At 43.7% G+C, this 22,462-nt stretch overlaps 2 protein-coding genes across 8 annotated transcripts; one reads left to right on the top strand and one right to left on the bottom strand.

Annotated features, from left to right (window-relative positions):
• The first annotated feature begins 820 nt into the window (after positions 1-820).
• LOC118086602 (galectin-4) lies at positions 821-17,679 on the top strand. 3 transcript variants are annotated; one of them, XM_035118419.3, is made up of 11 exons: positions 821-895; positions 2,136-2,224; positions 5,396-5,591; positions 7,725-7,844; positions 9,709-9,759; positions 11,002-11,049; positions 12,379-12,402; positions 12,568-12,597; positions 13,967-14,055; positions 16,040-16,205; positions 17,072-17,679. In XM_035118419.3, exons 1-11 carry the CDS (start codon positions 869-871, stop codon positions 17,213-17,215), a joined length of 984 nt encoding a protein of 327 aa, XP_034974310.1. In that variant the 5' UTR covers positions 821-868; the 3' UTR covers positions 17,216-17,679. The 3 variants fall into 3 exon arrangements, with proteins under 3 accessions (XP_034974310.1, XP_034974311.1, XP_034974312.1); XM_035118420.3 differs by lacking the exon at positions 12,379-12,402; XM_035118421.3 differs by lacking the exon at positions 12,568-12,597.
• An 823-nt stretch (positions 17,680-18,502) lies between these two features.
• On the bottom strand, positions 18,503-21,128 carry BLOC1S3 (biogenesis of lysosomal organelles complex 1 subunit 3). 5 transcript variants are annotated; one of them, XM_088672670.1, is made up of 2 exons: positions 21,113-21,128; positions 18,503-19,334 (listed from the first exon to the last, which is right to left on the bottom strand). In XM_088672670.1, exons 1-2 carry the CDS (start codon positions 21,120-21,122, stop codon positions 18,748-18,750), a joined length of 597 nt encoding a protein of 198 aa, XP_088528796.1. In that variant the 5' UTR covers positions 21,123-21,128; the 3' UTR covers positions 18,503-18,747. The 5 variants fall into 5 exon arrangements, with proteins under 5 accessions (XP_088528796.1, XP_034974317.2, XP_088528798.1 ...); XM_035118426.3 differs by lacking the exon at positions 21,113-21,128 and adding an exon at positions 20,607-20,709; XM_088672672.1 differs by lacking the exon at positions 21,113-21,128 and adding an exon at positions 20,524-20,632.
• Between the last annotated feature and the right edge of the window lie 1,334 nt (positions 21,129-22,462).

Raw genomic sequence — 22,462 nt, 5'->3', positions numbered from 1 at the left:
AGGCATCCGTTAGAAGAGGCAGATTTTATCATGCTGTTATAATCAGCTGTGAGCATGTGGTAACTTTTGTCTCACACAGGCGTTTGGATGGGCAAATCTGTCAGTTTTGATTTCTCTGTTTCTGACATTTCTACATCAGTTTGTGACTTAAAAAAAAAGTCCTCATGAATATTCGTCTGCATCTTAGTGCTTAGTCCAAATACGCACCTTTTTTCTATGCAAAATATACATATTTTTTACAAACCAGTTTCCCCTAATAGAATGCAATTTGTATGTTATTGTCCCTATGATGAGCATTTTATGTGCACCTTTACATCAGTACATGTGTTTTTTAGCACATTGCTTGGCTGGAGAACTGCATTGCAAAATTCAGAGAAGTTAAAATTTCAAAGGATGGCTGTGTTTCAGATCATGTATTTACTCAAACAGTACGAAGTTCACCTTCAAATACAAACTAAACAGAATTCTACACACACCCAATCCCTAAACAGAACTTTCTCATATGAGCTAGCAGGTAGTAACCCTTTGCCTGCTTCTGTAGTTTTGGCGCAGAGTGCTTTAATGGCTGCAGAAGAGGCAAAAATTCAACAGATAACCCTTCTCTCCTCTCCTTGCTGCACCTTCATGTTGTAAAAAAATGTATCGTGCCAGAAAAATAAGCGGCTAACAGTGTTGTTGGAGCAGGTTCATTGCTATCTCTTGGGTACCTGATAATAGCTTTATTCCCATTTGATAAAAGAACAAACAGCGGGCAGCTTTGTACCCCGCCTACTTTTCTGAGGAAACGAAACTTAATTCTGCTTTAGCAAGCTTTTCCTTTGCCTTCAGAAGGGCATAGAAAGAGTGCTGAGATCCAGGAAGCTCCAAGATGGCTTTGCAGCCTATTTTAAACCCGGTGAGTGTGGAGAGAGTGTGTAAGAGGGGAAAGCTTGATAAGGTGGTGGTCAGGAAGGCTGCATAGACATATTCTAAGAGGTTGTGTCTCTCCTAAGGATGAACTAGCCGGGAGATTTAACTAGCCCCTTCCCTGTCTCCTTGCAGCAAGCTTTCTATGTACATCCTTACAGCTAGGATTGAGCTGCTGCAAGGATAATTGAGTTACAGAAAACCCCCAGAGAAAATGCAGATCAGAAGCGGATAAGGCTTTTCTTGGCAGGGAGATAAGTAAGGGGGAAAGCTCAGCTGCTCAATTTCTCTGGATTCCTCCAAACTGACACTGTTTTGTGAGAGAGATTCAAGTGCGTACCTGAACTTTAGGTTTGCACAATTAAAGTGGAGTGAAGGGCTCCGTTATCCTAGTGCAATAAATCTGATTAACCTGGAAGAGCCCTTTTGTGGTATGGAAAGTGGTATGGAAATGCATTGAAAAGGATACGATGAACGAAGTAGCAGCGAGAAGACATGTAATCTTCCTGCAAGCAAATTGGGATAGATGCTCATTGTAGTTTAAACAAATTGGAACAAATGCTCAGTAAAAAACAGACATCGCCTAAGCTTCATGTTAGCTCTGTGGAAGTGTATCAGGATAAATGCTCGATAACCTTAGCTACAAAACAAAATGAAAAAAATCCTTCCAGTAGCACCTTAGAGACAAACTACCGTAAGTTTGTCAAAGGTATGAGCTTTCGTGTGCATGGTATCTGAAGAAGTGTGCATGCACACGAAAGCTCATACCTATGACAAACTTAGTTGGTCTCTAAGGTTCTTCTGGAAGGATTTTTTAAAATTTTGTTTTGACTACATCAGACCAACATGGCTACCTACCTGTAACCTTAGCTACGTTACCTCAACCAAAAGGCATGGTAAGAAAAAAGCAAGGCAAAATTTAAAGTGGTTCTGACTCTTTGCTGCCTTCCAGTCAATGCAATCTAAGTTGCCCCTGAAGTCCCTCACTCCTTGCGCACTAACCAAATTTGAGTCAAATCTTTGCCCAGAGTGTCCCCACCACCAAGTCTGGCGCCTTAAGCTAAAAATGTACGGTATATTTTAAAAACAGGACTTTAAAGGCCATTTCCATTGTTTATCACACCAATGATATTCAGAGATATATTTCGCCTGGGGAGATTATACTTGAGTTTGGGGAATAGGGACCAAGCCGATGATCACCTTTTTCTTTTCTTTTTTCTGCCCCACAGAGCGTTCCCTTTACTGGCCCCATTTTTGGGGGTCTGACTGAGGGGAAGATGATTGTAATCCAAGGGCAAGTCCGGGTTTCTGTGAAAAGGTTTGTCCTGCTTCCACTTAGCTCTTTGTGCCCTTTTGATAATCATCCCGCCTCATCAATACCTTCCCCTCACATTTGATTCTCTGTTTCTACAGTCTTTCCATCTCCTTCCTCTTCACTGACTTTCCCCTGCTCTCCCAAATTCCAGAGAGTGCCTCACATTTTGCATTTAACGTGACATTGCTCTGTCAGGAACAGCCCTAGCATTGGGCAGAGTAAGTTGGTTGCCTCAGGCGGCTGAAATTTTGGGTGTCGTCAAGACAAGGCATTAAATCATCTCTGATTTACTTTTATATTTACTGAGATTTTTACTCTCAGGGAGATGTGAGATTTCCTCCCTCAGGCGCCATAATAACTTGCTCAGCCCTGGGTAGCTTTCATGTTGACATTAGAGGAGGTGTCATTTGCATTGTGCCTCAGGGGACAAACTTTATTTGTGTGAACAAGGAACCAGGAGAAACAACGACATGAGCAGTATTTTCCTTTTGGAATAGTTTCCCGAACGATTAAAGCCACAACTCCATCCAACCTTTACTATCATTATTTTTAGCTGTTCACCACATAGCTGCCAAGTTTTCCCTTTTCTTGCGAGGAAGCCTATTCAGCATAAGGGAAAATCCCTTTAAAAAGGGATAACTTGGCAGCTATGGTTCACCACAAGTGAATAAGCTGCTTCTGCAGTGGACTTCCCCACCCATACTGATGTGGTCTACCCTCCAACTTGGAGGGGTTTTACATCAAGCCCTACCAGTATTCTTGATTTTAAGAATATCTGTAGAAATATTATAATTTACCATTATTTAGCCACAAACGGGGATGGTTCCGGGTACTAATGCCCAGGCAAGAACATGTAGTGTTCCTCACACGGGATCCACATTTTCCTCCCCTTGAAAGTGTGGTGCAATTTTTAATCTACCCCTCTCCTTTAGCTAGGGTGGTCACTTAGATGTCATCCCAAATACTGTAAGAGGGGACAGATTTGCCCAAAATTTGCAGAAATCTTGGGTTTTACGTATCTAATGCTAGTCCTCCTCAGAGTTAGACTCATTAAAGCTAATGGACAAGGCTAACGTAGGTTCACTATTTTAAGAGGTTCTCCTCAAACAAAGTTAGAGAAATCTGTGTACCATAATTTTGTTTTATTTTAAAAAGATCCATACATCTGCTCTCATTATAGTGGTGAAGACTGTGAGCAGCAGGTGCTTGTTGCTGATGGGCCCCTGCAAGGTCTCCTTACTGACTGTTTTTAAATCATTGATCAATTAATTAAACTTATTAGTGACACACACATACACACAGTGACCCAGACAACTTAGAAAAATAAACATGTAACACATACATTAAAATCAGCATAAAGCAAAACAGAAAAAGCTAAAACTCATTAGTATTTTAAAAAGGCATGACTAAAGTCTTTTACCTGTTTTAGGCCACAGGTAATTCCAAGCCAAAGGTCTGGTGATAAGATTTTTTTTTTTTTGCCTGGTGCCTAAAGGTAAGTAATGATGGCACCAGGTGAGCCTCCCTGAGGACAGCATTCCACAAATGGGGAGCCATCACTGAAAAGGCCTTTAAACAGGGTTTAGAGCATAAATCCCTTCAAACAGAGGACTGTCTTCTGTAAAGGAGGGCATACAACCTGCTAGAAGAGCAGCAGGATTAAGGATTTAGGGCTCATTCCAGTGAACACTTCAAAATACCCATAGGCCACCTTGTTTGGTGCTGGTTCTGTATATAGCATAGCTCATGGTACTTGACGCTAATTTCTGTGGAGAAATTATATCCCTTTGATAGGGATTTTATTTTTAAAAGAAGCAACAATTTACCAGTTGCTTGAAAACCAGCCCCTAGTAATGGGGTGCTGTTCTTATACAGACACGTGAGGTAAATTACCACAAAACCGCCTGTAGAACATTCCATGGCTGCCAATATGGCAGCTCCCCCACCTCCACCTTTGCCCATTACTGGTGGTAAATGGGAGTGGGGATGCCGCCATAAGCAACCATAGAATGGTCTTCATGTGTTTTGTGGTAATTTACCTTACACAACTGGCTTTCAAGCAACTGGTAAAGTTTTTTATTTTATTTTAAAGAAGAATCATTCAAAAAAGCCTTTCTTGTGTGAGGGAGATACTGATCTGTGGGTGCTGTTGAGAGGCTTGTTTTGCAGCCTTGTATAAAGAAATTGTTGTTGGGTTTTTGTTTGTTTTTTAAACAAAGTTTTATGACGTTAATCTAAGGAAGCAGGAAACTAGTTCCTGGTACCAAAGAGGACTTTGTTTCTTGAATAGCACCCTGTCACACAACAAGCTGCTTTTGAAACGGTAGGAACTCTCAGAAATGGTTTATGTCATGAGGCGGCTTGGGGAGAAGATCTGTTAAAAAGGCAGAAACCACATTAAGCTTCCCCCTCTCTTTAAATTGCGTCAAAAGTAGCTATTTGAGGATCCCAGCCTAAATGGCTATTTTAAAATTTATTCTTATTTTATTTTAATATTGTGAGCCATGTTGAGGGTCTGCACTAGGCCAAAGGGAACTTCACACAAACAAACAAACAAACAAACAAACAAACAAACAAACAAACAAACAAACAAACAAAATAGAGTGGACAGGAGCAAAAATGCTTCGGGTTCCTGTACCTTCAATAGGTATATAGAATATGGAACTTTTCTCACCCAAGCATAAGAAATCACACAACTTATGCACAGTTATTAAAACAAAGCCCTGTAATTCATTTTGCGTGTGGCTATATATATAGTTATTCACTCAGAATGGTAGGGGTGGCTTGAAGTGGCATACTTTTTGGGGGAGCAAATATTTTTATTGACTGGTTTTCTGAACATACAAATGACAAACATTATCCTAAAACAGAAGCATGGTAGATAAATAGGTACCGCTCCGGCGAGAAGGTAAATGGTGTTTCTGTGTGCTGCTCTGGTTCGCCAGAAGCGGCTTTGTCATGCTGGCCACATGACCTGGAAGTTGTACGCTGGCTCCCTCGGCCAATAACGCGAGATGAGTGTGCAACCCCAGAGTCGGTCATGACTGGACCTAATGGTCAAGGGTCCCTTTACCTAGCTCTGTTAACATATGAAATGAAACTAAATTAAACTATGTCAGTCATATATATATGAAGCCCACTGAGCTTCAGCCCAACCATCCCTTCACATTTCAGATTCTCGGTCAACCTAGTGTGTGGCAATGGCAACATCGCCTTCCACTTCAACCCCCGTTTCGACGAAGGCCGAGTCGTCGTGTGCAACACTCAGCAACATGGCCGCTGGGGAGCTGAGGAACGGGCCTACAACATGCCTTTCCAGCCAAATATTTATTTTGAGATGATCATCAACGTCAAGAGCCACTGCTATCAGGTGAGGAGGCTGGAGAAGCTGCTCCAGCTTGCTGTCTACCATGCAGCCCCTTCCTGTCTCACAGGGGGAGGACTTGATAATTTTCAAGTGCAAGATTTATCTCCAGCATGGACTCTGACTTGGCTTTATGTTTAGGCCAGCAGAAGATTGGCCCCATAGCAGTGCAGTAATAGAGCTGCTAGCACATTTGCGAAGCTAAGCAGGGTCAGATTTGGTTTTTATATTGGATGGGGGGGGGCTCGTGTTGCAATTCTTGCTTTGCAGGCAGTTGGAGTAGATGACCCTCGGGGTCCCTTCCAACTCTACAGTTCTATGATTCTATAAGAGAAGATGGAGATGTTCTTCCTTATTCCTTCCCCTCCCACTGCATTTCTGTTAGAGATGCGGCTTGGCTGACAAGAACAATTTGGCAGGGGGTGGTGATAGTGAAGAAGAAATATATAAAGTCTGTATAAGAGCTGTGCAGGCTGGCCCGATGTTGCAATGAATTCTCATGAGGACTTAAAACAGAAATGAACAGACCGATATGGAAATTGTGGAGAAATGAACTTGGGACTGGAAGAATTAGAAACCTGCAGAAACTTGAATGGACTTATCTGCCCATCCCTAACCACAGTAAGCGTGTAGCTGGGAAGTGAAGTGTGTAGGGGGTTCTGTGCATACTTTCACGCTGAGGGGTGTGGTGCTTGTACAAGTGTGGGCACAGCCTTCCATTTCAGGAGGGCCAGGCTTCTGAAAATACAGAAGAAATGCTTCATATGTGAGATCTGCTGAATGGGTTTCCCCACAAGTCCCCTTTGTTTGATAGCTGCTACCACCTAGTGGGTGAAGTAGAACAAGGGTGGAATCCAAGAAGAAAGTAGACAGCTACAGATCATATGAGACGGCCAGTACAATGCACCAAACTGTGTTTCCCTGTGGGCTGTCATTCAGCTTTAAGCAGCTAGGCCAAGAGACAACCCAAACTGAAATATACTCGGAGTCGAGAGTGAATTTCATGCTCTTTATTCAGCTCATATTCATCAAGGAGAAGAAGAGAAGACGAATGGCTCTTTTCCCAAAACCATCTGCTTATATACATTATTTACACAATGGGCCTTGCGTGATTGGCTACTTCAGGGCTACACCTGTGGGCCAATTATATTGTGGATTGACTTCTGCCTGCAGCCTGATTGGCTGCTCCTACAGGCCAATCAGGTAGCAGATTCACTTCTGCCAGCCGCCTGATTGGCTGCTCCAGCAGGCCAATCAGGTTGCGGATTCACTTCCACCTGGAGTTGGATTGGGTAGCTCCCGCTGATTCTGAATCCTATTGTTCTAGGATTCAGCTCAGTACATAACACAAACAAACACAGGACACCAATCAATCAATCAATCCAAGGCATCATGGAGATTGCTGTAGTCTGTATAATCATGTATGGGGGTGTATTTAAGGTTATAATAATTTTATTCAACAACCTTTAAGAAATAAACTTGACAGTGAATTTTCTAAATGTTTCTATTATTAAATACTGAAACCATAAGAGGAGGGGGGCCATGTGTGTACCACCAAAAAAGGAGACACAGATTTGCGTAATGTTTGCACCTGCTATTTTGCCATCATCTGAATGGAAATATACGGTAATCCATCTCGTCATAGTGGGGAGGGCAGGGGCAGTGTGTCACGCTGTGTCACCCGAGGCAAAACAGGAATATGCTGCACTGCCACGCTACACCTCTTCCTCCTCCTTTACCTGGGTTGCTTGGTGGTGCCCATGAAATGGCAGCATTGGTGGGTTCCGGCGAGATTTGGCAAAATGTCACAAAATCTTGCCTCATCTCAAAGGAACTCGCCTAACCAGTTCCTCAATCTCCTCCAAACTCATAACAATAAAGTTAAATGCTAAGAGCTACTTATATCCAATTGTAGTTCTACACAGAGTAGATAATTGAAATTAATGGACATGATAGTCGGTTTAGTTCCATTAATTTCAATGAGTCTATTCTGATTATAATCTAGTTCAACTCACTGACTCCAACACCTTAACTAGGTTGTCCCTGCAAATTCCACCCCTGGATTAGGAGCCCACAAACCACAAATTCTGCCTATTGTTTCCCAAGAACTAACCTCACCTCTTTCTTCCATTATTCTAGGTATCCGTCAATGGCAACCACTTCCTGGAGTACAGACACCGCCTTCCCTTCCATGAGGTCCAGACATTGCAGATCAGTGGAGATGTCTCTTTGAACTGCATCAGCTTTGCTGGCACTAATGTGAGTTGCACAGTTTCACCTCTAATACCTCCCCCAATTTCAGTTTACCATGGTGGATCATGTACCTTGTAATGTGGGTAGCAGCCATTTGCAAATCAAAGGAGAACACTTAGAAATGTGTCAGTCTAATTTTAAAATGAGGTGCTGGCAACTGGTGAGATATAGAGTTGGAAAAGACAAAACATTTGTAGTTGTAGTTCTCATGCAAGCTTGAACACTAGAAACAAGATGCAGTGAATTTGTATGAACAACTTACCCTTCTTGGGGAGCAATCCTGGGGAGGGATGCTGCAGACCTCCCTCTATGCCAGAGAGGGTCATTTGCAGACAGGCTCTTCTTCCTGTGGTGGCAGAAAACTTAAGTGCCATCGGTGCTGTGCTCTGCCATTGCTGCACCAGCAGTGGCAAGACGAACAATGAACTGTGTTGGAGCATGCCAAGCCTCTGTCAGAGGAGGCTGTGGGTGCACAAGATCCCAAGCCCCCTTGTGACCCCCAAAAAACCTTCAACTGCATTGCCTGGCATAAGTTTTGGGGACTTGGCAGAATTCAACAGAATTACACACACACACACACACACACACACACACCCTGTGCCCCATTAGAATTGTTCTGTAAGTTATTTTTGAAACGTACTTGCTGTGCATCTTTGCCAGTTTTTGAAGTTTATTTCACAGCACCCTCACTGAAACACAAATATTTGAAACAGAAGATTTTGCTTTCTATCACAAGGTGATCAGCAGGGTTAAGATTCTTCTTGATTAGTCTTTGCCTGATACATGCAAGCACAAGAAAGTAGGCAGCAGGCAGACCTCTCAGAGAAGGCATTCCATAAATAAGGTACCACCACCAATAATGCTAAGTTTCAAATCTCCAAATACAGCATATCAGGTAAGAGAACTGTGAGAGGCATCTCTGAAGATTCTGCCAGAAGTCTCATGGCCATGTTACCCAAGATACTGCCAGTTGGAGAAAGCAGAATGGGCCAAGCTGGATAAGTGATCTGACTTAGTACAAAGTGGCTTTGTGTGCTCATTGTTTGTTTGTTTGTTTGTTTAGTCGTGTCCGACTCTTCGTGACCCCATGGACCGGAGCACGCCAGGCACTCCTGTCTTCCACTGCCTCCCGCAGTTTGGTCAAACTCATGTTCGTAGCTTCGAGAACACTGTCCAACCATCTCGTCCTCTGTCGTCCCCTTCTCCTAGTGCCCTCAATCTTTCCCAGCATCAGGGTCTTTTCCAGGGAGTCTTCTCTTCTCATGAGGTGGCCAAAGTATTAGAGCCTCAGCTTCAGGATCTGTCCTTCCAGTGAGCACTCAGGGCTGATTTCCTTAAGAATGGATAGGTTTGATCTTCTTGCAGAAGGGACTCTCAAGAGTCTCCTCCAGCACCATAATTCAAAAGCATCAATTCTTTGGCGATCAGCCTTCTTTATGGTCCAGCTCCAAACTTCCATAGATCACTACTGGGAAAACCATAGCTTTAACTATATGGACCTTTGTCAGCAAGGTGATGTCTCTGCTTTTTAAGATGCTGTCTAGATTTGTTGCTTTTCTCCCAAGAAGCAGGCGTCTTTTAATTTTGTGACTGCTGTCACCATCTGCAATGATCATGGAACCCAAGAAAGTAAAATCTCTCACTGCCTCCATTTCTTTGGAAGCCAATAATGCTATTTACTCATTCATATATTTACTAATGGATGTATCACTTTTAAGGTGGCAGTTTTGGATCAAATTGGGAAAAGAGACAGTGCCAGAGGGGCAAGCTGTGTTGTTGTTGTTGTTGTTGTTGTTGTTGTTGTTGTTGTTGTTGTTGTTGTTTTTTAAAAATAGTTCTTATTTCCAAATGTATTTTTATTGTGTTTCAGCCTCCACCCCCCTACACCCCTCCTGCTTACAATGTTGTGACAGCTACCACAGTAAGTAGAAGCCCTTAGTTTGTTTCCATCTCTTTGCTTTGCAAATCCAGTAAAAGGGGGGGGGGCTGCTGGTGGGGATTGATTAGTACTGGTTATTTATGTAGCAGTTTCAATGTACAAAGTGCTTTACTACATTCACCTTCATAACTCCCTGCAAGGTAGGCCACTAGTTTTCCCATTTTCAGGTTGGAACGGAGAAATAAGTGATTTACTCAAGGTCACCCACTGAAGATCTAGCCACATGGCTGTTGAGCACATGGTGCTCTGGGGGAAAATAGCTGAGAATCCTGTTTGTGTTCACATTGAACCTTTACCTCCCTAATTCTTGGAAGCCAATCACAGAATCACAGTTAGAGGAGCCTTGTAGACTAGGAGGGGGGAAACTCTGCCCCCCTCCAGATATTGCTGAACTACAACTCCCAAGGAAATGTGGCCAGAAATTATGGAAGTTATATTTCAGCAAAACCTGGAGGACCAAAGGTTCCCCACACCTGTTGTGCAGATCATCTGGGCCAATCTTCACCACTGTTTAGCACTAAGGCATTCCTAGAACAAGGCTGTCTGATGTCAACTTGCAGACCTCCAATAAGTGCAAGCCCTATGACCCCATATACGTAACCAGTGGTCTCATACCCTGCATTGCTCAGAAATTCTCAGAAACAAACAAACAAAAAAATCAGTTCATTTTTGAAAGCAGTAGTTTAAATCAGTTCAGTCTTGAAAGGCTCAATGTGACATCTAACTATATCCAAACAGACAAAAACCTGTGTCTTCATCTCAGGAACCATCATTCAAAATTTTGCTACAATATCTTAAGAGGTGTCCAAATGCACAGTGAACAGGCAGACCACTTTGTCAAACCACTCTGACCATTAAGAAATTATCCTAACGTCAACTGAAGTCTACCCTTCTGTAACTTAAGATCTAGTTCATTCCCAGGAGCAAATGAGTCTTTCACCTCTTCTTTGTGACAGCTTTCCAGATATTTGAGCAGTGTTATCATATCCCCCCCCTTAGTCCTTAAGGTTAAACATACCAATGGAGTGCACCTCTGGGGTTGAAGTCAAACGGCTGTGTTAGCAGCACTAAAGTGACCTCTGCCTGCAGTAATAATAATAATAATAATAATAATAATAATAATGCTGAAACTGCATCCCAGAGCTAACAGAGTCAAAACGCTAATTATCCTTCTATCAGTGCAAAAGTTAATGCTCTCTTAATGATATATCTCTTTCTTTTCAGGTTGGTGGTATGTTTGCTCAGCCGAACTTTGTGCAGCCATCTTTTTCTGTGAGTAGCTTCATGGAAACTTCACAGATCCTATAAACTACTGGGCTAAAGGATGGGAGGCCTGAGGCACAACCTGGCACCCTGATCCACTCACAAATGGTGACTTACTGTGGTTGCTGCACAACAACAGAATCCTTTTGGCAAATGGGAAGGCCCAGAGCTCAGTGGAAGCAGGGCATAGCTCCATGAGAAAGATACATGCTTTCCAGGTTGCGATCTTATACAGTCATACCCCTGGTTACATTCGCTGCGGGTTGTGTACATCACAGGTTACGAACGCGCCGAACCCGGAAGTGCCAGAATGGGTTACTTCCGGGTTTGACGATTCGCGCATGCACAGACGTGCTGAATAATGTCACGCGGATGCACTGAATTGCGCGGCGAGCATGCGCAGATTTGGCGCTTCAGGTTGTGTACTGCTCTGGTTGCGTACGGGGCTCCGGAACAGATCCCGTTTGCATCCAGAGGTACCACTGTACTCAGTTACCTGGCTGGGAATAAATCCTGTTGAGATCCGTGGGACTTTCTTCTTCTTCTTCTTCTTCTTCTTCTTCTTCTTCTTCTTCTTCTTCTTCTTCTTCTTCTTCTTCTTCTTCCATTTTTTTAAAAATCAATGTATATACAACATGAAAAACAGCTGTAGGGAAATATTAGAAAAGAACAGAAAAACAAATCAAGCACATGGTAGCCACGTGCTTTAATCCACTTTGATTGTGCAAACCTAAATTTCCTGGTGTGCATTTTAAATCCTACCTGCCCACTGACAAGTCAGGGTTGCAGAGAGGAAGTGAGGATTAAGGAAAGAATTGGGTTAAGAATTAGGGTGAGATGTTAAATGAGAAGAAGCTGGAGTATTCATAGATTCCAGAGGGATGATTTTTCCTTTCTTTCTTAGTATAGATTTTGATATTTCATGCAGGGCCCTTGCAAAGAAATCATTTGAAATTATATTAAGGGGGGGGGGGATTTACTTAAATGGACTAATCAAAAAGCAAGACTCAGTGCTTTTTTCTGGGGGAGACACAGGGGTACGCATACCCCTAAACATTTTGTGAATCTAAGTTTGGACTCATTAAGGGGCAGTATTTCAATGTGAGTAGGAAAACGAGAGTACCCCTAAACATTTTTTTTTTTAGAAAAAAGAAGCACTGGCAAGACCAGTCAGTGAAACATTCTCTCTAGTTAGTGGACAACTCTGGAGACATTTGATTGCTCCACCTATTCACTGTGTTAAACAAGTGTTACCTGAAACAAAAAAAATCAATACAAACAATAGTAAATTAATTAATACGTAAATTAAATGATCACTTTTCTTTTCATTCTTTGCAGACAAGGAAGAAGAAGACTGCCCAGGTGTGTGGGTTAAAATCTGGGGCAATATTGTAGTCTACCTAGTTTAGATAAGGCAGGACTGAAGGGGTTCGGACTAGATTGAGTTTTGATGCTTTTGAGTTCTACGATACAGTATTATTATTGCAAGGCCTTTCCCTTTTTCTCTTTTTCGTCATCTTTTCTCAGGGTAACAGTGGAATAACTTTGTCCAATCCTGTGAGTATATTGGTGTTCTGTTTTCTATGCCTCATGGTTCTCCATCGTAGATAAATTTAGAAATTTCTGCTCGTTTTTGACATAGATTAAAGATGGTAAGCTGGCAGCCTGTAGGCCCCAAATATAATTTACAACACACCCACACAACAGATGCAGCTCCTTTTGGCTATATGAAGTGTTCTTGTGACATTTTCCCCCCGAAGCTCCTGAATCTGTCCACTCTTGGGAGACAGGACACTTAGTCAAGACTGATTGGTCTGATCTGCAGCCAAGTCTAGACATAGGCTGCATAGTTAGATTAGGGAAAGCTGATTGTTAAGAGGCAGCAAAGCATGCAGGAGTCAAAGAGGGTCTGGCCAGGGCACAGTGAAAGAAAAGGCTCAGCAAGCAAGTTCAAGAGGCAACCAAGGTGCAAATATAATCAAGAGTTTTGATCTGCGTGCCAGCAGCTTCTCCCCTTAAGACATGAGCTATGACAAGTTAAAGAGATTCCATAGCACTACAAAGAAGATATTTATATTCTATCAGAAAAGACAAGGAAAATAGAAATAATGAAGTATGATATTTGCATATTTATTGGCACAAAGGTAAGGATGCAACTAAAAACTAAGAAAGTAGTCCGATTTTTTTGGTGTTTAGAGGCTCCTCATAATCAGAGGCACTAAACTGTACCTTGCTTCTCGTTCTAGCAGTTCAGATGTACTTGCTTTTTAGGACTAAGGAAGAGTGATTACAGCTGACTTGTAAATTGTGTCCTTTGGTTGCAACCGGCCTACCCCATTTCAGCCTATGATAGAGAAATATATCAAGATCCACTGCTGTAGGCCGACCTGTCCTGACTTCTGAATGCAGGAACATTCTTCAGCTTCCTGGGTGGCTTCAGCTTCTGGGAGTCTTAGTTAATAATAATAATAATAATAATAATAATAATAATAATAATAATAAATTATTTATACCCCACCCATCTGGCTGGGTTTCCCCAGCCACTCTGGGTGCTTCCAACCAAATATTAAAAACATTACAGCATCAAATATTAAAAACTTCCCTAAATAGGGCCGCCTTCAGTTGTCTTCTAAAAGTAAAATAGTTGCTTATTGCCTTGACATCTGCTGGGAGGGCGTTCCACAGGGCGGGTGCCACTACTGAGAAGGCCCTCTGTCTGGTTCCCTGTAACCTCACTTCTTGCAATGAGGGAACCGCCAGAAGGCCCTTGGTACTGGATCTCAGTGTCCGGGCTGAATGATGGGGGTGGAGATGCTCCTTCAGGTATACAGGACTGAGGCCGTTTAGGGCTTTAAAGGTCAGTAGTTCTGCTTTGTCTTTTTGCTTCTCTTGATGAAGGACTGAATCCGTGTTGTTATTTTTCCAGGCTGTTCCATTCCACATTGCCATCCCAGGGAATTTCACTCAGTTCCGCAAGATTACAATTGTGGGGAATGTGCCTATTCACTCGAACAGGTGCGTTTGCAGAGAGGGCAATACTATACACCAACTTCCTACATTCAATTATCATATGAAGTTGAAGCCAATCAGAAAGTATCTGTCAAATTATGTCTGCAGGTTCCAGAGATACAACCAATCTAATTCGCTTCCCTATCACTTTTGAATCCTATTTTGCTGCCTTCTTATTAAGTTTGCCTTCGCTGTGTGTAGTTTTTTTCCAAAATATTTCTTTCTTTCAGAGTAATTTTCTTTCTCAATTGGCAGTGACGTTGTTTGGGAACGACACGCAAGTGTCATGAAGGGTGGCTGATTTCATAACACATGCAGCAGAAGCTAGGTCAACATGTGTGCAGGTTTGCTTTTCTGCAAATGAGGACAATAAAGAGAGCCAGTGTGGTGAGCACTGTGGTTCAGCTGGAGAGTTCAAATCCTTGCTCAGCCATGAAGCTCCCTGGATGAGGTTGAGCCAGAGACTCGTAGGCTTATTGTGAGGGTAAGGCAAAGTAATCTTCAAAGATGCAACCCTGAGTATATTGGGAGAAAGGGGTGGTACCAGTGTGGTAATACAAATCTGATCCAGGGCAGACAGGTCTAAAAAGATCGAGGGCTTATTCAGACTTCCTGTTACATTGTGCTTTTCAGGCACAGATCTGGGATTTAAAGCTCTGTGTCAGAGTGATGTTGGTTTTTCTTTTTTTAATCCCAGTGCTTCCCCTGGAAAAATCCGCATTTTACTGCTGAATCAGAGCAAATAACCATCTGCAGAAAACTTGATTGCTGTAATCAGCAGTAAAGCACAGGTCTCCCTATGGAAACCACCGGGACAAAAAAGAAAACCTGCTTGGACACAAAGCTTTAAATCCCAGACCCGTGCCTAGAAATGTGAGCATAAAAGGTAGTCTGGATGAGCCATAAGTGAAATAAAAGCCAGACCAAGAGGTTTAGGGCAAGCAGATGAAAAAGTGAATTATTTAAGAAGGCTGTAGAACAGGCACCCCCAAACTGCGGCCCTCCAGATTTTTGGCCTACAACTCCCATGATCCCTAGCTAACAGGACCAGTGGTCGGGGAAGATGGGAATTGTAGTCCAAAACATCTGGAGGGCCAAAGTTTGGGGATGCCTGCTGTAGAACAAGAAGCAGAGAAAGGCAGGCTCAAGAAGAATGTCTCTCAGGTAAGTATTCTCAAATACCCATTTGTTTTGTGTATTTTTTTAAAAGAAAGTACAAGTTGTAAATACTGTAGTCATTTACCCAGTCACTTCTGAGAGAATCCTCAAGGCTACGGCATTGTTACATTGTTACAAAAAGTATCAAAATAAGTTTTTCTTTCAGGCCACATGCAACTAACAGATACTACGCATATTTACTCAGAACTAAATCCCAGTGAGTTCAATGCAGCCCACTCCAAGTTAAGTGTACAGAAGATGATAGCATTAGATATTTATACTGGGAACAGCCAGGCTAGTAAACATTTTTAGTGGACACGTAACTTTATTTGCAAAGTCGTGAAGAAGTTATTTATTCCACCCATTTTATAAGTTCTTGTAGGCAGGGGTTACATTTCCAGGTGTGCATGAAATTGTATATAGTGGGGAACACTATCTAAAAAACCAAACTCCGCCAAGAATCTGCCAAACTCCATCACAATTGCTGCCTCCAAACCTCCTTTCTCAAACTCCCAACTCTCCACAGCCCTCAAAGGTCTGTGCAAAGGCTCCTTGATTGCTAGCCATTTCCCTGCTCTTTTTGTGTCGTTTTTGCAGTTTTTCTGCTCTTCTTAGGCTGTTTTTGCCCTTTAAATTGATTTATTTATATCCCGGCAATGCGCATATATGCAGTCGTCCATAAGTGGGGAAACTTCTGTATTGCTTCCACTGCATTAAATTGGCCAAGGATGTCAGGGAGACTTGGTTCTCTAAGATCTATGCTGGGTTGAAAGTCGTGTTGTATCATTTTGGAGACCCCAGGAATATGCATTGTTGCCCTCCTTCCTCCCAGATTCCATGTGAACCTGAAAAACACAATGAGCGGCAACATCGCCCTGCACATCAACCCCCGACTGAAGGAGGGAGCAGTAGTCCGGAACACCTTCATCCATGGCAGTTGGGGCTCTGAGGAGAGGCACTTGGCTGCCATGCCTTTCTCCCCTGGCCAGGCCTTCCATGTAAGAAATACCTTTGGGGGAAAGCATTTGCACTGGTTTACATTTCAGATCTTTGTCAGAAGGCACACCTCATCAGCAATACCAACTTAGGTTGCAACAGTTACACAGAAGCTTCTGACATTCTGTGGCAGGTACTAGTTGCCACAGCTGATCTTGGAAATACCCTTCCAACACTCTCCTTGCCCCCTGCCCTTTTAGCAGAGAGGAATTGGCACTTACTCCTGCTCTTCATGTGCAGGTGGGAACACATGAAGAAGGACCATGTGTACCTTTGGCCTGATCAAGGAAAGCAGTGTTTATACTGTATTCCTATAGCCATTTTACTGGCTTATACTTGCCTTTCCACATCAGACCATCAATTCCAGCATTCTGTCTCAAAAATGCCTTTTAAGCAGCTATGAAGGGAGATATTGCCCCCTCCCCAGATTAGCCTAATGGGGACTAAGGGGCTGGACTTTTCTTGGGACCAGAGGCCCAGAGAGCGCTCTACTTTTAGAAAGTAGTGCTATACATCTGACAGAATTCTTGGCACTCTCAACAAACTGCTTCCTTTTAGGAAATCATTAAACTGGTATAAAATTAGGGTTGCCATACGCCCAGAATTTCCCAGACATAGCCGGGATTCGGCAGTCAGAAACAGTGCCCGGGTGGAAATCACTGTGATGTCTGTGAAAATCTGGATGTATAGCAACCCATGTCGGAAGTGATTCTGCAAAAACAAACAAACAAACAAAAAACCCCTCAACAACAGTATGGCAACCCTAATAAAGTTGATATAATGAATAAAACCTGCTCCATGCCTCTTGTGCGTGGATTAGTATGGTTTGAAAACTCAGAATAAAACATTTCTTACTTTCTACCACTAGATGGAGATCACCAACCTAAAGACTAACTACCAGGTGACTGTGAATGGAATTGTGATATTCAATTATACTCATCGGATCCCTTCAGGACAGGTGGACCACCTGGAAATAGCTGGGGATGTGACCCTCTCCTGTGTCCAGTACTGACGAGTCTCTGTTCTTCTTACACAACAGTTTAAATAAACTATATTGAAAGAGAAAAGCAAATACATTTTTGTAGTGCCTTTCCCCCCTGTGGATCAGCGCTGCTTCAAACCACGTCAGGCATACCTGACCTGCAAGGCTAATGCTCACTATTATGGCTTCCCTACAAGGAACCTTGGGAATTATAGTATGAAAGGATCACTTGCAGAAAAAAATGTGGTACCCTGTGGGTAGGGAAGCCATATTTGTGAAATCTGTTAAACCTTTTTTCTGGTACTGATGCAAATATACAGGTGTTGAATAAAGATGTTGAATGGAGATTTTACTAACTGGACAGCAGATAGAATTTTTTGTCTCAAATTCAGATAATCATTTACTTCTTCCTTTGTACCCTTAATCACACTTTGCAGTTATGTAAATTATGCTCATATGCCTCCTTGATGAAAAAATAAATGCCAATGAAGATAGATGGAATACTTGAAACTGCAGCATTCAATGATATTCTGTATAGTTGTGCTATTTTTGTCTGAGCAGAATCCATAACCACCTGCAAAAGAAAGTATGAAGTAACAAAACAAGCTCACACAATTAATGCAAGGTGTAACACAACTCTCTCACTGAATTCCACAAATACTCAGCCTTCTGTATCCAGAGGATTGTGTTTTATAAAGACACAACTAATTTCAAACCAGTCCCGTTCCACCACCATCATCATGGATCACAAGCTTTTACAGGGTGAGTCTTTTAAAAGAGGCCCCGTGGAACATATGTACTCTGTATCCACGGGGCCTCTTTTAAAGGAGCCACCCTGTACTAGTCACTTGTTTAATCACCTACATCAGGAGTCCCCAAACTAAGGCCCGGGGGCCAGATGCAGCCCAATTGCCTTCTAAATCCGGCACGTGGACGGTCCAGGAATCGGCATGTTTTTACATGAGTAGAACGTGTCCTTTTATTTAAAATGCATCTCTGGCTTATTTGTGGGGCATAGGAATTCGTTCATTTCCCCCCCAAAATACAGTCCAGCCCTCCACAAGGTCTGAGGGACAGTGGACCGGCCCCCTGCTGAAAAAGTTTGCTGACCCCTGACCTACATTAAATATGTCTGTAGGTGGGCAGGCTTTCCCTCTCTTTCTCAGACTATTCACATGTCACAAATGAACAGAGGTATGTGTGGACAGGTAGACTAGGTTTTTTCATTACATGAAATGGAAGCTTTTAACATGTTGGTGCGAGTATAAATATGGTAAGCATTAGCTTTAAAAATTCAATATATCTTGAAGCGCAACAAAAGATTTATCAAGAGCAGTTTAATTTTCTTTGACTCTACCATGCTGGACTATTTAGGCAAGATTATTACAGGATATACAAGTGTGATTGAAACACTAGGCATCAAAAGTTTTGAGTCAAAAGCTTCTATTCCAGTTTCTTATTGCACCTTATGGCCAGGGTTGCAGCAGTCTCTCTGTCTCTCAACACCTTTAGCTGCCTGCAAAAAGCAGTTAATTGGCCAGCTATTGTTCTAGAACCAGCTGCTAGGTGTTTACTGGAGGTAGCTCTATCTGGATATCAGGCAGCAGGTTGCAGCTGGTGATGATGTCTATCGTTTCTGCAACAGCACGCAAGTCCTCCAGGACAAGCCGGATGTTGTGTGATGCGCTGATGATGCCATTTTGGGAGTTACTGAGCTGTCCAGTTATGGCCCCAATCTCCTTGATAGCAGTCTGGTACACTTGCTTGACGGTGCTGCTGACATCGTAGTACAAGCGGGCATTACTCTCGATCAGCTTCTGCTGTAGCAAAGTGCTATAGCGGCCGCGATGTCTGATACGAAGGGCAGGCTTCTCTTCAACCGCTGTGGGGGACCCCAGATCCTCATTCCTGAAAACTATCAGTGGAGGCAAGTCCGTGCTGATCAATTTAGGCTCTGCTTTTGGCCTACAGGGGCTAGCATCTTCCTCCTCATCTGTTTCAGAGGCCTCCCCAGCAATTTTTACGCCGGAGAGGTTGGGACATGAAGCCTGGGGTATGGAGGACAGATAAACCTCTTCCTCTGAATCAGTCTCTGAGGCTTCTCCCTGAACAACAGTGTTGTACCTCTGGGTGGTCATTTTTGCATTACCTAAAGAAACAAAAGCAACTTCAATTTTGAGAATTTGTGATGGAGATCAACCTACCAGGATAATCCCTAATATCCTATTATGGAGCAGTAATTAAGAATAGGATGTACAGACAGTGCTGTTGATGTGGGAGGTTGATGGGGTGGGGCTATACAAAAAATGAAGGAACTGCTCCACGAATCCTCCATGTCCAGAGACCAGTTCCATCTATGTACTGACAGAGGAGAGAACATAAGAGGGGTGGCTCCCTCCATCATCCCCTCTTTTGTCATCTCAGGGACAGCTGTCTAATCACTGTTTGAGACAGAGGTGAGAAACCTCAGACCTGGGAGGCAAATGTGCCCCTCCAAGCCTCTCACATCAGTTTCACATCTTCCTTTTGCCAGGCTGGAAGGTGTCCTCAAACTCTGATTATGCCACTTTCACTCTGCCCACCATGTGGCTTCTGGAAGTTCGCCCAGAAACTTCCTCCATCCCCTCCACATTCACAATGTCAGCAGTCTTATAGCATATCATTACCCAATCCTCTCACATGGGTTACCCCAGGGTTGTTACTTTTAACACACCACCACAAACGAGCTTTGTGCAGCATTTGCTAATTTATATCTATTAAACTGTTTGCTTTTAAAAGCCTACTGTAACTAAAATGGAAATGCATCTTACCACAGCGGCGAGATACCATACATCTCACTTAAATAGTTTTAAGTTGCTCTGGGTTGCCTTGGGCACGATAAAGCAACTGACGAAATCAATTAATAATAATAATAGCGAGAAAGAATGTGGCCAGGCTACCTGTGTGACTGCTCAGTGTGTACTTAAGGTGCTAAATGCAGATAGGAAACGTCAACACCCCCCCCACTTCACAGAATCAGTGAACTGTAGAGTTGGAAAGGAACCCAAGGGTCATCTAGTCCAGCCCCATAACATGCAGGAGTCTTTAAACTGGATGCGTTGCCACCCCAGCTCAAGCAAAGGCGACCCCCTTGCAGAAACAGCCGCAACACCCCCCATCCTCCTCTCCTCTCCATTTTTTTTCTCTCACAGCCTGACCCAACGGATGCCTACTCGGAAGTAAGCGCCACTAACTCCAAGGGAGCTTTATCCTGAAGTAAATGCACACAAAACTGCAGCTACTCTCTCTCTATATATAAATGCAGCTGCTGCTGCTATTATTAATACTGTTCCTACTGCCTTAGGTACGGCATACACCCTCCGTCCCCCCCAAAAAACCACACATCAAAATCAACCTTTCGATCAGGAAGAAGCGTCTCCACCTTTGAGTTGGTCACATGACACCGACGGATCACGTGCCGCAGCAGCGCTTCGCTTTATGTTTAGAGGTTTAAAAAAGCAGCAGCACGTGGCGCATGCGCGCTGGCGGCTGAAGGCTGGCGCGAGCCGTCCCCTTCTCTCAGCCAATCCCTTCTCGCCGCCGCCTCGGCTTCCCTCCCTTCGCGAGCCCAACCGTCGAAAAGTTTTGAGCTGAGGAGAGGCTATAAAAGGGGCCGCTCGGCTGGTGTAGAGCGCGTTTCCCTCGGGAGCTCTCAAGGGCGTAGTAGGGGAGAAAGGGAAGGGATTGCTCACGGTTGGGCGGTGGTTGTGTGTCCAAAGACGCGCTTGCTTACTTAATTTCATAGAATTTATACACCGCTTCATCGTAGACACCCACCCATTCACTCTCAAAGCGATTTACCAAGAAACAAGAATAATCTACAACCCAATTTTGAAACACGACAAAGTTAACCTGCTAACACAGATTGAAATGACCTCGTCGACTTACTTTCTGACATTATGAGCTGTTGGTCTCCCTGGGGAAGTTGTGGACTGGACTCTCCTTCCTTGGAGGTTTTTTATTTAGCAGAGGTTGTTGTTTAGTCGTTTGTTTGTTTGTTGTTGTTTAGTCGTGTCCAACTTTTCGTGACCCCATGGACCATAGCACGCCAGGCATTCCTGTATTCCACTGCCTCCCGCAGTTTGGTCAGACTCATGCTGGTGGCTTCAAGAACACTGTCCAACCACCTCGTCCTCTGTCATTCCCTTCTCCTTGTGCCCTCAGTCTTTCCCAACATCAGGGTCTTTTCCAGGGAGTCTTCTCTTCTCATGAGGTGGCCAAAGTATTGGAGCCGGACACGACTAAACAACAACAAAGCGCCACAGTTCCACCAAAGGAACACAAGGCAACAACAGAGAACCTGCACAAGTGACGCTGACACCCCCCCCCCCGTATATTAAGTAAAATAGAAACACCGTCACCTGGCCCACCATCTGCCCCCCATCTACTTCTATTCCCCTCTTCCCAATGTCTCAACAAATGAAACTGATTTGTAAACATGTTATGAGAGACATTGCATATATTTCTGAAAATCTTTAATAATAAAACAACAACAACAAAGCGCCACAGTTGCAGGAAGCCACTGGAGGGGAAGAGCGCTCTTGTGCTTGAAAGCTGCTTGCTGGTTTCCCACGCAGGCAACTCTTAAGCCACAGTGAAAACAGGATGCTGGGCTACATGCAGGGCCAGATTTAGGTTTGATGAGGCTCTAAGCTACTGGTAATGGGGCCCTTTATATGTCCAGCTGTCCTTTGTCAACAACAAATTGTCACTGTTTTTTTGCGTTGAATATATGCTATATTGTACTATATTGTAGCGCGGGTGGCACTGTGGGTTAAACCACAGAGCCTAGGGCTTGCCGATCAGAAGGTCGGCAGTTTGAATCCACGTGACGGGGGGAGCTCCCATTGCTTGGTCCCAGCTCCTGCTAACCTAGCAGTTCGAAAGCACGTCAAAGTGCAAGTAGATACAGGCCCGGCTCTAGGTGCAGTCCTGGTGGCGCGGGGCGCCAGGGCGCCGGGCCGGCAGGGGGGGTGCTGCACGCTGCGAGGGCGGGGGCACCGGAGCGATCTCCGCACCTCAGCGCCAGGGCGCCAGACGGCCCTGAGTAGATAAATAGGTTACAGTGGGACGGTAAACGACGTTTCCGTGTGCTGCTCTGATTCACCAGAAGCGGCTTTGTCATGTTGGCCACATGACCTGGAAACTCCCTTGGCCAATAATGCGAGATGAGCGCCGCAACCCCAGAGTCGGTAACGACTGGACCTAATGTTCAGGGGTCCCTTTACCTTTAGGGAC

Source organism: Zootoca vivipara, chromosome 6 (assembly GCF_965207765.1).
Source record: "Zootoca vivipara chromosome 6, rZooViv2.hap1.1, whole genome shotgun sequence".
NCBI classification, from domain to species: domain Eukaryota; kingdom Metazoa; phylum Chordata; class Lepidosauria; order Squamata; family Lacertidae; genus Zootoca; species Zootoca vivipara.
This window is presented reverse-complemented; position numbering and strand designations above follow the sequence as displayed.